General features: G+C 50.3%; 2 protein-coding genes across 8 annotated transcripts in view; one reads left to right on the top strand and one right to left on the bottom strand.

The window, feature by feature from the left end:
- The window catches only part of RIMS3 (regulating synaptic membrane exocytosis 3), a 42,651-nt gene extending 25,763 nt beyond the window's left edge, over positions 1 to 16,888 (top strand). For 2 of the 3 annotated variants that reach the window (XM_089895335.1, XM_022575396.3), the window contains exons 4-8: positions 588 to 729; positions 3,949 to 4,061; positions 6,635 to 6,736; positions 7,074 to 7,213; positions 7,930 to 16,888. In XM_089895335.1, the coding sequence (XP_089751461.1) occupies positions 588 to 729; positions 3,949 to 4,061; positions 6,635 to 6,736; positions 7,074 to 7,213; positions 7,930 to 8,142 (710 nt within the window). In that variant the 3' untranslated portion in view covers positions 8,143 to 16,888. Of the gene's footprint in view, positions 1 to 587; positions 730 to 3,948; positions 4,062 to 6,634; positions 6,737 to 7,073 lie in introns of all 3 variants that reach the window. The other variant, XM_089895346.1, reaches the window with a different exon arrangement.
- Positions 6,391 to 17,205, bottom strand: part of LOC111175659 (zinc finger protein 8-like) — a 62,296-nt gene continuing 51,481 nt past the window's right edge. For 3 of the 5 annotated variants that reach the window (XR_016387683.1, XR_016387682.1, XR_016387681.1), the window contains one exon: positions 6,391 to 13,935. The gene's annotated coding sequence lies outside the window, so the exon portion shown is untranslated. The remainder of the gene's footprint in view (positions 13,936 to 17,205) is intronic. The other 2 variants (XR_016387676.1, XR_016387674.1) reach the window with 2 other exon arrangements.

A 17,205-nucleotide genomic window follows, 5' to 3' on the forward strand; every position in this document is an offset into this window, starting at 1 on the left:
CACACACATCCCCCTCCACATTCAGACCCACCTTGAGAATGGGTGTTAGTTTGCCAGTGGTCAGGATTCACATAGGTTTGTTTGTCTTTTATAGGGCCTGTGAAGGTATCACAGAGGTGGGTTGTGATGTCTGGGAGTGACAGGGTTCAGGAGAGTACCTGGAAGAGGAAAAGCAAATCTGGAAATTCCAGAGAAGGCAAACTTTCCAGAAGAAGAAACTTAACCCTTTGGGGCAAGGGCTGAAATTGAGTGGCAAGGTGTGGGTCAGGGGAGCCTGGCAGGAAGGAGACCGAGGGTGGAGGGCTGTAGGGCTGAGCGCTGCCTGCTGACTCCCCACCCGTAGCCCCACCATCTCCACTCTGCCTCCAGCCATCCTTCTAGTCTGCTTTGTCTGTGTCACTGCCCTGAGCAGGGCCAGGGGTCAGACTGCAGACCGGCTCTAGAGGTCATCTCAGCAGTGGCCCTGCCTCCAGTCAGAGCCCTGCCTATCCTGCCCCCTCCCAAGAGGATGACTTTAGCAGTGATCTCGGAGAAGCCTCCTCAGTGATCTGACCTGTTCCTTCTCTGTGCTTCTGGGGGTGTCACAGAAGGGGCCACCAAGAAACTGCGCAGCAACATCCGGCGGAGCACGGAGACGGGTGTTGCCGTGGAGATGCGGAGTCGGGTCCCTCGCCAGGGCAGCCGGGAGTCCACGGACGGGAGCACCAACAGCAATAGCTCCGATGGCACGTGCGTTCAGCCCACCCCCACCATGTACCCACCCTCCACCGGGGTCCTCTGGTCACAGGCATAGGGCTGGAAAATCTGCTTGGGTTTCCAGCCCAGTTATCTGAGTTCCTCTGTATCCCCGCCTCCCTCTGTCCCCCTCCCCTGGACACCCGCTGTCTGGGCCCCAGTCTTCCTATTGCTCTGGGCCTCTGCCTCCCATCAGAATACCCCAGTGGCCCAGGAGCAGTTCATCCCATCGGTATGTTTCATGCCTCCCACCTCCCAAGACCTCCATACCATCCTGCTCCAGAGGAAAGTGTTGGAAAGGAAAATGGGATCCTAAAATCTTTTAAATCTGAAACAGTTGTTACAGCTCAGCTGAATGGAGTTCTCACAGGTGGACTTGCTTGGAGCTTAGGGCAGGAGTTTGGACTAGATCACTTTTTCAAACTGGATGATGACTTACAGGCAGGAAGTAAAATCTGTTGAGTGGGTCAAAAGCAGCATTAGAAAAGGAAATAGGAAATTCAAATGTATCCCATGGAGGAAGGAAAAATTACCTTGTGAACTTTTCAATAGATAGATAGATAGATAGATGCATGTAGGTCTATGACGTTAAATGTATTTCTTACATATGCATATGTGTTGCAGTCGAAAATTGGAAAGTCTCTGGGTTAGATATCCCCTTGGATCTCTTCTAAATCTATGAAATGATGGTTATATGATTAAGATTTTCTGAATCAGCTTCATCAAGGCCCAATGATTTCAGGATTCTGTGGCTCTGTTATTTAAATTCTATGATCACGTGTCTTGCTACTGTGCCTGCTTCTATGAATGTGAGTAGCTGCTAGGATTTACCGTATGCAGAATGGCACTTCAAATCAGTGCCTCTTACTCTGGGATCTACCAGCCACTATCAGGCCAAAATCAGTGTCTCATTTAATACAACAACCCTGAGGGATGTTGGTACTACCATTATTTCCATTTTACAAGTGGAGAAACTGAGGCACAGGAAGAGGGTATGGTACCTTTCCAAGGTCACAGCTATTAAGTGGTGGTGGAGTTAGGATTTGATTTAAGGACATTTGACCCTAAAACCTTTTTTCATAATCTCCACGCTGTCTATACTAAGCTCCTGAAATTCTGTGACCTCAAGAGTCTACGTTTCTTTTTGTTATAGTTGTTATCCTTTCTCTCTCTCTCTTTTTAATTGAAGTATAGTTGATTTACAATATTATGTTAGTTTCAGGTGTACAGGAAAGTGATTCGGTTATACGTATATATGTGTGTGTATATATATTTTTTTGATTCTTTTCTATTAGAGTTTATTACAGGATATTGAATGTAGTTCCCTGTGCTATACAGTAGGTCCTTGTTGTTTATTTTTTAATATAGTAATATGTATCTATTAATCCCATATTCCCAATTTATCCCTCCTTTCCTCTCCTTTGGTAACCATAAGTTTGTTTTCTATGTCTGTGAGTCTGTTTCTGTTTTGTAAATAAGTTTATTTGTACTATTTTTTAGATTCCACATATAAGCGATATCACGTGATATTCATCTTTCTCTGTCTGACTTACTTCACTTAGTATGATAATCTCTAGGTCCATCCATGTTGCTGCAAATGGCATTATTTCATTCTTTTTTATGGCTGAGTAATATTCCATCATATTCATTCATATATATGTATATATATAATGTCACACCTATATATATATGATATATATCACATCTTCTTTATCCATTCATCTGTTGATAGACACTTAGTTTGCTTCCATATCTTGGCTATTCATTTAACCTTTTCAGATCCCATTATCCTAAAAATGTGATATTAGGCTATTGCAGACTGTGGCCAATAAAAATGGATGGGCCTTGAAGCCCCTTCCTGGGGTGTGAAGGCTGAGCCTGGTAGAGGAGAGACACATGTCCTTTCCAATAAGTGTATGTAGCTTGTCTCCCCTTCCTGCCTGTCTCTGGCCAAGGGGGACTCAGGCCAAATTGTCCAACAGGGGATTGGTTCTGGGATAACATTTTCTCTCTCTAGGCAGGAGCCTGGGCTATTCTAGGAGATCTTAGAACTTTCTTTGGTCCATTGTAGCCTCTCGGCAGTTCTGGGCCAGCCCTCCCTCACCTGTCCTTTCTCTGCTGGCCTCCCCAGAACATCTAGGCTTGAGGACATGCAAAAGTAGCACATTTCCCGTGATGATCACACCAACAGCCGCAGTAACTACCGCTGATTGTTTCCTGTTTGTCTGGAACTGCTCCTGCACCATCTGCCCGAATCCTCACCATCACCCTGTATGAGTTGGGTTTCATCTCTGTTTTTGTTTTTTTTTTTTTTTTGGCGGTACGTGGGCCTCTCACTGTTGTGGCTTCTCCCATTGCGGAGCACAGGCTCCGGATGCGCAGGCTCAGCGGCCATGGCTCACGGGCCCAGCCGCTCCGCGGCATGTGGGATCTTCCCGGACCGGGGCACGAACCCGTGTCCCCTGCATCTGCAGGCGGACCCCCAACCACTGCGCCACCAGGGAAGCCCCCTCATCTCTGTTTTGTAGGCAAGGCAAGCCTCTTACCGTTTGGAGCCTCTGTTGTCTCATCTGTAAAACTGGATAATAGCTCCTGCCACCCACAGTGGTGGTAAGGGTTAAATGATACAGTGGAGCATTTAGTGTGCTGTTGGCATCTGGCCAAATTTCAATCACTGTCAGTTTTTTCTGTTACTGTTTCCAGGCTCCCCACAGCCATGGGCCACCCACCATCGCTTGTCATTAATCTCAAACCTGTAATTGTGTTATTTTGGTCTCAGTTGCTGTTTGGGATACCACCTCACATTGTTGACTTGGATTTCAAACTTATAGTCAACTAAAACTCAGTTCTTAGAACTTGTTCCAGGCATTGAAATTTCTGGCCTTTGTCTCTGGTTCTTGGCATTAACACCCCCTGGTGAGGACGCAAGTGTCCAGCAAGCCCTGCCTTTTCAGGGTCGCCTTAGAAATTCTGGCGCTTGAGGATTAAATACCATGATCATGTATGTTTATTAGCCTCTTTTCTCGAGCGGCATCAGAGCATTTTTCTTTAATGTACAGAGATGAACAGCTCTGTTTGACCCCAGCCATAGTAGTGCACTCGCACGTTGTAGAGGGGAGGTTGAGGCACAGAGGGAGTGCCCAGTGCCCCAGGGCAGAACCACTGCGTCCCGCCATCCAGATGCCCTCAAGCATCTCATGCCTCCTTCTCCAGGTTCATATTCCCCACCACCCGGCTTGGAGGTGAAAGCCAGTTCAGCGATTTCCTGGATGGCCTGGGACCAGCCCAGATTGTTGGGCGACAGACGCTGGCAACGCCACCAATGGGTGAGTCTTCTCAAGGGCAGGGTGAGTGGGGCGACGGCAGCCACACAGCAGGAAGGGTGAGCTCAGCGGGGGCCCTGCGTGATGCGATGCAAGCAGCAGAAAGGAGTCCTCTCTCAGGCTTTTGTGCCAGTTGAGGAGGAGTCAGTATGCACACTCCTCAATCCCTCCCGCAGCAGAGAGGAAAGGGTTCCAGCCTTTCTCCGCCAGCCACCCTGCAGCAGCTTTTCCAGCACATTCCCTCCCTCGCATCACCACACACTCACCCACTCTCTCACCGCCTACTGTGTGCCCAGCTGTGCTAAGTGCCAGGCATAAAATGGTGAACAAAAATCATCATGGCATTGACATCCATGGAGTCTGCTCCATCACTGATTATCTGTGGGACCTTGGCCAAGTCACATCCCTTCTATGAGCCTCAGTTTCCTCATCTGTAAGATGGGAATAATAAGGCCTGCCATAGTTCTGCGATCTAAAGACAATGTATTGAGTCCCTATTTGATGCATGAAATATTTCATTTACGCCTTAGGAACTGTGTCTGATTTGACTTGTTACTTCTAACAGTGCCTGACACCTAAAAGACTTTTAGTAATTTTCTCATCCTTCTTCTCTGCAGCTAGGAAGTACTCCCTACAGTCTATTCTTGGTCCTTTTAGCTGCAGTTCTGGCTCCCTCCCTCTCTCTCTCCCTTAGATCCTGGCTGTGTTGGCTTCAAGCAGCAACTCCCAGGCTAGCTTCCCCAGAGATGCCTCCTCACCTCCACCCTTCCTTCCCCATCAGTCTGACCTGAGCAGTGTCTGACCCAGACATCTACACTCAGCCCTTACATAGACAGTGTCTAACCTTTGACCTCACAGCAAATGAGGAAGTTGAGTGCAGACAGTGCCCTGCTGTGAACCATTCAGTGGAGCTAGCATTCCATTCCAAGCCAGGACTCCTCCCACTGTACTGCCCTGTCTTCCTCTAAACTGCTCACACAGGAGCCTTTGTCTGCTGGAAGAGGGGTCCACAGGGACCCTCAGAGGGTGAATGTCAGCTCCCACTGGGCTCTTGGGTGGGGATTTGGCTAATCCCCAGCCCTTGCTTTCAGACCTTTTTTTTTTTTTTAATTAATTAATTAATTTATTTATTTATTTTTGGCTGGGTCTTCGTTGCTGTGAAGGGGCTTTCTTCACTGTGGTGCGCAGGCTCCTCGTTGTGGTGGCTTCTCTTGTTACAGAGCACAGGCTCTAGGCACACGGGCTTCAGTAGTTGCAGCACGCAGGCTCAGTAGTTGTGTCTCATGAGTTCTAGAGCGCAAGCTCCGTAGTTGTGGCACACGGGCTTTGTTGCTCCACGGCATGTGGGATCTTCCCGGACCAGGGCTCGAACCCGTGTCCCCTGCACTGGCAGGCGGATTCTTAACCACTGCGCCACCAGGGAAGTTCGCTCTCAGGCTTTCAAGGGCTTGGATAGTCTGCTTTGGGCCAAGGGCTGGGAGGCAGTGAGAGGAACCAGCCGCTTCCACAAGGCTAATATGCCGTCACAACCTAGAACACTTGTGTGTGGTGCCCCCTGGTGTCCTAAACTGGGAAGGACAGGTTTGCCTTGGCTCACCTTGTTAGGGATGTTACAGTGAGACGTGGAGATTAATTTCTGAGACCTCCCCCTCCCTATTCCCCATGGGGAGGTCAGGAGTAGCTAGAGGGAGAGGGATGAATTCCAGGATGTCTCCTGAAAGTCATAAATCTCCATCTTCCAAAGTGTGCAAATACAAACAGTTGCTGTTGCATGACGGCTCAGAGAATCTAAAACGGGTGGCTAAACCCAAAGTCTGGCCCATTTTAGTTCTTCTGCATCGGGCTTATGATTCTGCACCCCTTTGAAGGACGTCCCAAGTGACTAGCGCAGAATTGCAAATTCTGCTAACCTGTGTCAAACAAAGCCAAGAGTTCTAGAAGCCAGACGACTGATATGACTCCACACACAGAACTTGCCCCAGCTGGATAATCCATTTTGTGGGGCACAGAGAGTCCTCAGTCTGTGCTCCTGGGACGTCTGCTGCCTTCCCCCCATCCTTTATCAAGGGTACGAGCGGGCCCTCATTTCCAGGACGTGCCTCATGTCCTGGGCAGGCTTGTATCTCAGCGTCTCTCCAAACTGATATCCTTTAAATATTTGTTTGATGTTTATTTAGGGGAGTGGCTGATGACCACTGTGTAGAAGGTGAAGAAGAGCTACTGAGCCCACAGCCTCCCCTCTGTCTTCCTGATACAGGAAGCTCTGTCCCCAAACTTGCTATTCTGCTCAGTGAAGCAGAGCACCCCTCCACCGCCCATAACCAGGCTTACATTTGTTGTTCCCCAAACAGGCCCCTTGAGGGTCATGCCCCCATCCCACCGTAAGGGCCCTATCAAAGCATTTCTCAGCTGCTTTAAAGTGGTCTCCCGAGAGCAGCTCCGGCGCATACAGTTTTGTCCATCTTGTGCCCTTTCCAGTGCTGGAACGTCCTCTGCAGACTGGCATGCTGCATGGTGGCTGGCCGGCCTGCCCCTTGGTCTGGCTCTGCCTGAACTGTCCCTCTTCTCCCTTGCAGGGGATGTGCACATTGCCATCATGGACCGGAGCAGCCAGCTGGAGGTGGAAGTGATTGAGGCTCGGGGCCTGACCCCCAAACCAGGCTCCAAATCCCTCCCAGGTGAAGCAGATCAGCTGGGAGAGGGATTTTGGAAATGAGGTCCTGCCAGGGAGGGATATACAGCTGAGTTCTGGGTCTAGAGAGTCCCAGCTCCCCACTGGCCTAGTCAGTATTCTCAACACTGGAGTCACGGATTGCCTGGAAGGCCAGTGGGTGGGGGGAGGGGGAGGGGAGGATGGAGGAGTCGGTGTTGAGCCCATCTCTCCACCTGCTGTCCGCTGGTCAGCTCATCCAGCTCACCCTGCTCCCCTCCAGGATCACATGGAGGTTAGGGGATGGGCAGGCCACAGCAGTCTCCCCTGGACACCTCCCCATCATGCTCTCTTCCATCCCTCAGCCACCTATATCAAGGTTTACCTACTTGAGAACGGGGCCTGCTTGGCCAAGAAGAAGACAAAGGTGGCCAAGAAGACCTGTGATCCCCTGTACCAGCAGGCTCTGCTCTTTGACGAGGGGCCCCAGGGCAAGGTGCTGCAGGTGAGGGTCATGGGGCCAGTGGGGCGGGGCAACTCTCAAAGACTGTAATTTAAAATTTGTCTTATTTATGATTTATCTTGTGCCAGACGCATTAAATATGCTTTACCCATTTTTTGTTACAACCCGGTGAAGGTGTTTTTCTCCCTGTTGATTCATAAGGACACCAAGGTTCGAGGGAATAACTCGATTGCCCCCAGGTTGCACAGCTGGTAGGTAGAAGCAGGGTTTGACCACCATCTTCTTCCACCTAGTGCTAATGTTGATTGTCCCACTGTGATCCAGCAGCAGAGCGGGAGCTGTGACCCAGGTCCTGGACTCTCAGTCTGCTCCCCACTCAGGAAGGTTGTCATCTGGGATGCTGAGAAGCTCTGGAAGTCAGACCCAGGTTCTAATCCCAGCTATGCCACCAATTACTGTGTATCTTTGGGTTAGTTAATTAACCTCTCTGAGATACATTTCCTTTTTTGTAGAAATAATAATACATAGCACCTCTACCTAGATGGTTGTAACAATTGAGATAACGTATGTAAAGCCTGTAGGGTCGAGCCTGGCACATCTTAAGTGCTCAGTAAGTTGCTGCCCAAAGTCAGTGTGAGTTCTGCCTCTCTCTGTCCCATCTGTGCCCTGGCAAAACTTCTACATGGTTCCTGGACCCACTGCCCAGCCCTGGAGTTGGAGATGTGGCTCAGCTCCTCTCTCTTCCTCCCCACTGGCAGGTGATTGTCTGGGGAGACTATGGCCGCATGGACCACAAGTGCTTCATGGGCATGGCCCAGATCATGCTGGACGAGCTGGACCTGAGTGCTGCGGTCACCGGCTGGTACAAACTCTTCCCCACGTCCTCAGTGGCAGACTCTACGCTCGGCTCCCTCACCAGGCGCCTGTCCCAGTCCTCCCTGGAGAGTGCCACGAGCCCCTCAGGCTCCTAAGGGCCTCAGGAAGAGGCCTGGATGCAGTGTGGGAAGGGGTGCTGCCACCCCCCGTCTCCTCCCCTGTACATAGTCTTCACGTCTTTCTGGACCCCTTGCCTTGCTGCATGCCTATTGGCTACTGGGCCTGTCCCAGCTGGCAGTGGAGACTCTAGTATGTGTGCGTGTGTGTTTGTGTGTGTGTCTGTGTGTGACCATGTTAGATCTGTTCATTTGTCTGGGTGTATTTGGTCTTAGTGACTATATGGGCTGAAATCCACGTCTCTCTGTGTCTCGTTGTAAAGAAACCCAAAGGAGAGTTGCGTGGACGGGACTCCACTTGAGTCCAGGGGTGGAAGTGGGAGACGCAGCCATTGGTCCATCCCACCTGGTCCTAGGCTCAGGGCAGAGCCTGCGTGTCCCCGCCTGTGCCTGTTCTTGGTGGTCCCTGCTTAGTTTTCTGTCTTGTTCTTTGTTCCACCTCTGCCTCTCCCAGCACCTCTGCTCTTTTTTGAGGAATGTAGCGTCCACTGCAGCTGGCCACAGCGAGGCCCCTCTGGGAACCCTGACACCCCTCCTCTTCACTGGGCACTCCGGCTGCTCTTCCCACCGAATGCATCCACAGCATGTAGCATCTCACCTAGCGCCCTGGCCAGGGCTCCGGGAGGCAGACGATGCCGGGGAGCTGAGGGCTTAAAGACCGCTTTCTCCCTCGGGCTGGCGCCACCTCCTTCCTACAAGTGAGATTGAAGGAGGTGTCAGTTCCCAGGGTTGCAGGCCAGGTACCTTGGAGGAAAGTGCTGGTACCTCCCTTAGAATTGTTCACCTCCTGTTTCCCTCCAAGCCTCCTCACTTGCGACATGCCAAAGGAGCTCTCCCAGCGGACCCCAGGTGGTGTGGAGTGGACGGTCTTGACATGCAAGAGGTTGGCCTCATAGGGATGTTACCTGCCAAAGTGGGCAGCCCCTGGCGGCACCTGTGTCCATCCCAGGTCCTGAGAGTGGCCCTGTGCCCCTCTGGGCTCGTCCTGGAGGGGCCTGGCTTGTTGAGGATGTGCCCAGGGCAGGGCTGCTGGCAGGAATGAGGAGGGCTGGGGCTGACTTGCTCTGAGAAGCCTGTCCGACCTTTGGGGATTAGCTGCATGAAGTTGATTATTGGGGGCTCTATTTTTTTTTTTTTTTTCTCTTTTCCAGACCAGGGTCCATGTCTGGGAGCTCAGATTCACTGAGGCTTCAGCCTCCTGGCTCCACGGACAGCTTGGCTGTAGACTCTAGACCATCACGGTCACCAGCTCTGTATAAGCAATACTCACCCCTCTCGGCCTCCCTGCCCCCTGCCCTCTGCCGCTGCCCTCTGGAGGGTGGCCTGGTCTGCTCTAGACACCGTGCCTGCCTCTGCTTTCTTTCCACCCTTGTCTGGTTGGAGCTTCCCAAAGCCACTCAAACCCTGACCTGATTGGACAGCTGGGCCCTGGGGGTGGGCACCAGGGCCTGGACTGGACCTTGTGAGATGTCTGCTGGGAATCCTGAAGTCTGGCTCGGGAGTGCCCAAATCTGTCCCTCTTCTTCCTCAGGTCTAGCATGAAAGGCAAGAGGTTGCCCAGGAGGTGGATACAGCAGCCCTTGGGTTCATGTCTGGTGGGGTGGAAAGAGGCAGCAGGAGGGGTCAAGGCCTGGGACAGGCTCGCGCTCTGCCTCTTCCCCAGATATCAGCCCTGAGAGCTGCACTGACTGTAACCCGCATACGCGGGGATCCGTGGAGAGGTGCTTGGACTCCATCCATAAGCGAAGCCAGATGGGCCTGGAGGTGGATTCCGGGGCAGGCAGGTGGAGACAGAGGCTGAGACAGAGCCATCCCCACCGAGGGGTCCTTTCTGGCAGGAACCACATTAGGCTGAAGCCAGGGCCTGGCCACCTCCCTCCTGTGAAAACCAGGGGGAGAAGCCAGGTCCCCACTGGTCCTGCCCACAGACAAAAAGTGGGTGAGGGCAGTAAGGACAAGATAAGCTCCTGGGCTCCTGACTCCTGCTGGAGACTCCATTCCTGTATTATCATGGCGGGAACGCTCATGTGTGTGGAGAGAGAGACAGCTAGGCTGAGTTTTCTCTTTCTGCAGAGATTCTCTCCTAGGGTCAGACTGGGTAACGCATGCATTTCTCATGTTTCTAAAATAAGGCAAAGGGCTCTGTGCTCTTAGATCCTAGGGTGGGGAGTGGGGGTGGGAACTCGCTTGCAAAAGCGTATTTCTGTGTCCTGTGGGTGATGCAGAGCAGCCACCCTCAGAATGGTTGAAAATCCTTGACGCCTTTGGGGTGGTGGGATGATTAGAGACCCACAGGATGGCGTAGACATTTGCTGACGTGGCACCGAGCGGTGATACGCAGACCGTGCGGTTACCCCCAGGGAATGGGGGTATCAGTGAGGGGTGTCACCCTCATTCCTCTAGAGGCGCAGGAAGACAGAAGGAGCTACCAGCAGAGGCTGCTGCTGGGGAGCTGAAGGCTGCTGGCCCCTTGCCTCTGAGGAAGGTTGGCTGGCACAGGGAAAGTTCTAGCCAGAGGTGGGGCCTGACATGTCGGTGACTTGGGCTGACCTGCCTACGACCCCCAGCTGCCAAGACTGCCCAAGAGTTGGGCCACTCCACTGTTCCACCTCGATAATGGGAGGTCATTCCCCACACAAGTTGATGTTGGGGAATTATTTTTAACCCTTTGTACCAAATTAAGTTACTAATCCCCACCTGGATTTTTCTCCCATGAGGGTAAAGTCAAGTGAGACTCCGTGTTAAACTCCTGGGTTTAAGGGTCTGTCTCTCAGCCTCCTGGATGCAGGGGCTTGTGTGAAAAGCTGTTCTGGAGCTAGCCTGTCCCAGGAGAGGAGGGAGCACACGTGTGACTGCTGCCCTTCCCTGGAGGGGGCAGCATCTGTCCCTTGAAGAAGGCATGGCGGGGAGGGAAGGAACATGATCCCCCCAGACACTGTTAGATGCAGTGTCCTGACTCCACATGCCCTCTCCTTACCCCAGGGGACCCTGGGGCTGATGACAGGGTGGGCTCTTTGTCATTCCATCTCCCTCTGCTCAGGCAGGATTCGTGGAAGATGTGGCAGAGACAGCAGTGGTCCTGCAGCGATGCTGGGCTGAGGGCAGGAACCATGACAGATGATTCAGAACATCTGTCTTCACGTTTCTGCTCTGTTCAATCTGTCCCACTTCCTTCATAGACTCCTTCCCTAAAGGGAAGTCTGTGATGGGTCTTTGGTATGAATCAGGCTCCAGCAAATGGGGCCAAGTCTTGGTTCTTCCCTGAAGAATCATATCCCCTTTGTCAAGCCATCTCCTAAACTACTCCCCACCCAGTCTCTCCCCCCACCCAGCACTCCTAGGAAAGGAGCCCTCAGGAGGCTCTCAGTATGCAGCAAGCCCAGGCACTGCCAGCATTTCAGGGGGCCGAGAGAGAGGGTGTCCCTCTAGCTCACCACTCGTGGGATCACTGGTTCTCCCAGGGGCCTGACCCCGACCAGGGCAAGCATGCCTGAGCTCTTCTTTACTGCCAGCCTTGAGGAGAGCAGAAGCCTCACACCCCTTTCAAAGACGCTAGAGCCCTCCAAGGGTACTCTTTTGGAAATGAAATGTAGCACAATCTTAGACTGCATTACCAGGAGCCCTGGCACGCAACCAGGGTTCTTGCTCCACACCCTGCTGTCCAGGAGATGCCGTGCTCCTCCCCCGCCAGGGCTCCAGAGCTCCTGATACCTCCGGCTCCCCATCTTCAGCCCAGAAAGCATCAGGGCTTCAGGAAAGCTGCTCTTCCGCTTCTTTGATTACTTCCTGCACTGTGCGGAGCCCGTGCGAGCAACTGCTGCCTTTGCTTGGTGGCGGAGACAGGTGGCGTGTTCTTCAGGGCCAGGCGGTGGTCCCGCAGGGTTTCCGCACTGGCTGCAAGGAGGGGGAAAAGAAGAGGCCTGCTGCCCTGCCGACTGCTCCCTTTCTCTTCCTCTCCCCGGAGTTTTCTTCTCCAATATCCTGACACAGAAAGAGGTTCTCTAAAATGCTGCTTCCTATACTGGATTACCGTTCACTGAATGATCAGGAAGGAGATAGGAATGTAGACTCATCCCTTGCCTTCTCCTTCAAGTCTGCTTTTCACTCAGGTCAGAAGAAATTGGGTCAAAACAAAACAATCATGACTGAAGGGCAGGGGAACCCCGCCCGATCCAGTGAGGCCTGATGGGGGCTGGATAAGCCTAGTCTGGCTGGGAAAGGGTTATTTTGAAAGAGTGCCTGAGCATCTCAGAGCGACGTCAGTGATGCCAAAGAGAGCAACTTGGCCTCCTCGGGCACCAGCTCTGCCAGCTGAGCCGCACACATGCAGCTCAGGTGTCAGCATGCCCGATGGTGGGACCTTGTTCTCTGACAAAGGGCTTAATCTTTCCATGTAGCAAAGCAACTTCCCCTCCCCCAAACCCTGAGCTCAGGCTTTTGTGGGCCCAGCAAGGCTGTGCCTGTGAAGGAAACTGGCATTCCCGCAGAGGCCCAGACTGGCTTGGGGAGGATGCTCGTCAAAAAGCATGAGTGTTACTGCTCTGGGAAAACCTTCCCAGGCTCTGATTGGAAACTTGGCCAGTAAGGACAGGAGCCTTCGCCCTCCCTGGGAGCTCACACTGATGCCAGTAAGGGTCCTTGGGACTGGGTTCCGGAGAGCTTGGCAAAGAGAAATGGGCCCTGGGAATTCCAAAGGCAACAGAGCATCCGCCCCAATGGTCAGTGGCCTGGACAGCTGGCTACGGAGAATCAAAGGCTATTATATACAGGCAAGACTTGTGCAAGACTCCTCACTTTTCTGGGCCTCAGCTTCCTCATGTGCAAAACCAGAGCATTTGCTAGTTACTCCACGGTTCCCTCCAGGTTTTAAGTCTAATCTGGAGGTGATGAGGGTCATGAGCCTGGTGCACCCGGCACCTGGCTCCACAGGCTGGTTCCTTCCAGACCCGGGTGCCCAAGCTGGGTGCAGGTCCTCACCCTTCCATGCCCAGATGCTGCTTCTGACAAGAACTCTGGGAATCCTAACAAACTCTTCTTCTTCCACCTCTTCCGGGTTTGTTGTTGTTTTCTTACGTAAGGAGATAATTAAGGGTTGTCTACAATGGACTTTTTCCAAGGTGCTGATGTGATGTCACAACCTCAGATGCATCCTGCGTAGGTCAGTATCCCCAGCAGCAGATGAAGCTGGGTTAGTCCTCATTTCTGCTTCTAGAATGAGACAATGGGAGAATTTTAAAGGGAGATGCTCTCTGATGGGAGGAGAGAGGGAACTTATTTCCCTTCAAAGTGTTTTGCTTCTTGAAACAAAAAATGACTCTTCTCCAGAATGTCTTTTACCAGACACCATCTCAGCAGGCAGAGTGGCTGCTGCTTTCTTAGGAAAAGTTGGCCTGATTATTCCATCCACTCCTTTAGAATGTAAATTCATAGGAGGCAAGAACCCCTTTTTTAGAATTTCTAAATGCATCCTGCAAAGAGAGAACAGATAGGGACTGAGAAGCACACTGTTTAGATAAGAAGCAATTAGCCTTTTATATCTGTGCTCTATACATTTTCTATGTGCAGCATCTTTCCAAACTCGTTGTGGCTCCCAGGTGGCAGGTGGATGGATGGGAAGGACTGCCGGCTGTTTCTTACAACACTCTTGCCAATTCCCTTGAGGAGAAAATTCTTCACATGGCTTCTGCATGTACAGTATTTGGGCAGCAAAAAATGATTAAAGTCCGTTCGAAAATGGTTTCATGTGTTGCTTTCTGAAGACGGTTCTTAATTCTAGGAGAGAGAAAACAGGGTTCCAGGTGACTAAACAAGGAGGAAGAAGATGCCTTGTCTGAGAGGCAGAGAGAAGTACATTTCAGAAAAAGGCTGACCTGGGCTTCTGACTTCTGTTTGGGAAATCTGTTGCCACAATGATGTCATTGGGCCATGGAATCTGACTGTTCCAGGCAGCTTCCTGGCTCTGTCTCCCAGGATCCCTGCTTACAAGCCCTCAAAGCCCTCTATTCCCACAGATTCCACAGAGGATGCCCAGAGCCAAATAGAGGGAAAGATAAGATGGAGCTAAGGCCACTGCTTTTGACCCACTGCTGCTTTCTGAGCTCTTGGGTCCAGTAGCTCTTCTCAGGCATGTGGCTGGGGCACTCTTGCTTATTTCAGCCACACCTGATACAAGCAGTAAACATAGCTGTTGACCTCCAGTGCTGTGACACCTGGAACGCCCCTTCCTCTCCCTCGAGGAGGGACACAGCCACTTCTGGGCAGTGCCATTGTCCTCATAGGACTGGGTCTGGGAGTACAGAAGATGGACAAAGTATAGTAATGTCATAGCACATGCTTGCCGGGGGAAAGGCTGACATCTGCCATCCCAAGAGCCCTTCAGAGTGACCTCCACTGCTTTGGCTCTGGCCCTTGGCCTTGCAGTTCCAGTGGGCCCCACCTCTAGATGTAAGGCCCATGAGACCTATATATAAGCTCTGGTGCTCCCCAGGGTTCTGTCTTTACTTTTTTCCCACTTCTGCTCTCAGAGACATCTCATGCACTGTCATGAATTTAAGAACTTCTGTGCTTCTAGCCAGTAAAATTTTCAAAAAAAGAAAAAAAAGACAAGAGGGACAGACAACAAAAACTGAGATCCAGAGAAATTCTTCAGACAGAAGGAATATTGTACATACCGCATAGGGTTTTGGGGGGATTCAAGTGAGGTAATATGTTTAAAGTGCTCAGAACCTGCCTGGCACATAGCATTTATTATGTTTGCTATTATAAAGGAAATGATGGAAAGGCTGAGATGTAAGAAAGAAATGTGAGCAAAGAAATAAGATTAGTAAATATTAATATATACATTATAAAACTATAATAATACTTTTTAAAATTAAATATACTAAAATATTGGAGAATAGTAGCACATAAATTGGTCCTTGGAACGTTCTTGGAGGCTAAACACATTGAATAACTTCAATCTTCCTTAAGTATCCATTCTAAAATCTAGAGTAAATACTAAGAAAATAGAAATAGAACCAAGTAGATTCAAAAATCCTAAATACAAACTATGAAGTCCAATAGTGTACTAAAAAATGATACATCATGACCAACTGGTGTTAATCCCAGAAAACAGGGGTGGTTCATTAGAAAAATTCACTGTAATTCACCACATCAATAGACTAAAGGAGAAAAATAATTATCCTAATGCAGAAAAAGCATTTTATAAGGTTTAATCCTATTTGTAATAAAACTACTGGCAAATAGAAGGTAACTTTCTTGATTCTATAAGAGACATATACCAAAAAACCTATAGTAAATATTATGCTAATGAAAACACTTAACATATTCTAAGACCAATGCAAGGAGAATCAATGATGTTTCTTGGACCTGTCAGAACTGATGTTGCAAGGCAAGCTGCTACCTTGAAATCTGGAAAGACAAGCACATACAGAGTATGTGCTTACCAGGAGAACCCACTGGAGCCAAAAACTGATGGAACGCTTAAATGTTAATATTAACTAATTGCTGGAGGTTGAGTGTGGACTAGTTTGAGAATGACAAACAACTGGAGGCTGGGAAGGGTGCATATTTTTATGGACTTTTTCTCTAGGCACCTACAGTAAAGACCTGAGAAAGATTTAGTGGTTTTATCAGGGGGAGGGGAAAAGAAAAGTTCTGAAAAACATTCAGAGCCTCCTCCATGACAAAAGCCTCCTCTCCAGGGAAAACACTTAACCAGAGCCCACCCTACCGTGGAGAAGGGCATTTCCCCCATTCTAGGGCCCTCTAGATTTCCTGTCTCATCTAAGGGGAGAAGAAAAGCTAAGAAACACTTGTGAAAAAAATCACAACACAGGGAAATAGACCCATTAAAAGAGTGAGGTGCGGGCTTCCCTGGTGGCGCAGTGGTTGAGAGTCCACCTGCTGATGCAGGGGACACGGGTTCGTGCCCCGGTCCGGGAAGATCCCACATGCAGCGGAGCGGCTGGGCCCGTGAGCCATGGCCGCTGAGCCTGCGCGTCCCGAGCCTGTGCTCCGCAACGGGAGAGGCCACAACAGTGAGAGGCCCGCCTACCGCAAAAAAAAAAAAAAAAAAAATGAGGTGCAATCATATTATAGAATGCTTCCTCTGCCGCACAACTTATCCCCATATGAACAGCGACCTAGTGGCTTACAGTTGAAATAGCTGTAAGACACAGCCTCTGAGAGAAGCCCCAGACACAGCCTCCTAGGGAAGCCCCAAATCAAGAGGTGGAAATAAAGGGGCTTCCCTGGTGGCACAGTGGTTAAGAATCTGCCTATCAATGCCGGGGACACGGGTTCGAGCCCTCATCTGGGAAGATCCTGCACGCCGCGGAGCAACTAATCCCGTGTGCCACAACTACTGAGCCTGCGCTCTAGAGCCCTTGAGCCACAACTACTGAAGCCCGAGTGCCTAGAGCCCCTGCTCCGCAACAAGAGAAGCCACCGCAATGAGAAGCCCACGCATCGCAACAAAGAGTAGCCCCTGCTTGCCTCAACTAGAGAAAACCCCCGTGTGGCAACAAAGAACCAACGCAGCCAAAAATAAATAAAATAAAAATAAAAAAATTTATTTTAAAAAAAGAGGGGAGATAAAAATAAGGTCACCAGAGGAATTTGAAATCTATGACACATATAGTTACACTAAATACAGCCCAGCTCCTAGCCAGACTAACATAAAATCACACATTGAGGCCTATTTACTTTGGTTCCTGTTACCAATATCCTGTTACCCAATACATGATGTCCAGCTTTCAACAAAATATTAGACATACTAAAGGCAAGGAAAAAACCCAGCCTGAAAAGAAAAAGCTGCAGAACCAGAGTCAAATATTATACACAATGGGGAGTTGTCAGGCAGGGAATTTAAAATAGCTACGGTTAATAGCTATTGTTAATATATTAAGGGATCTAATGAAAAAGACAACATGCAAGAACAGGTGAGTAATGCAAGCATAGAGAGGAAACCTCTAGAAACAAAAGACATGGTAAAAATAAAAATAAACTAGCAGAAATGAAGAACTCCCTTGATAGTCTCAT

The sequence above is a fragment of the Delphinapterus leucas genome, chromosome 1 (genome assembly GCF_059928025.1).
Source record: "Delphinapterus leucas isolate spDelLeu-1000000601 "Yukka" chromosome 1, BTC_Dleu_Yukka2, whole genome shotgun sequence".
Classification (NCBI taxonomy): Eukaryota; Metazoa; Chordata; class Mammalia; order Artiodactyla; family Monodontidae; genus Delphinapterus; species Delphinapterus leucas.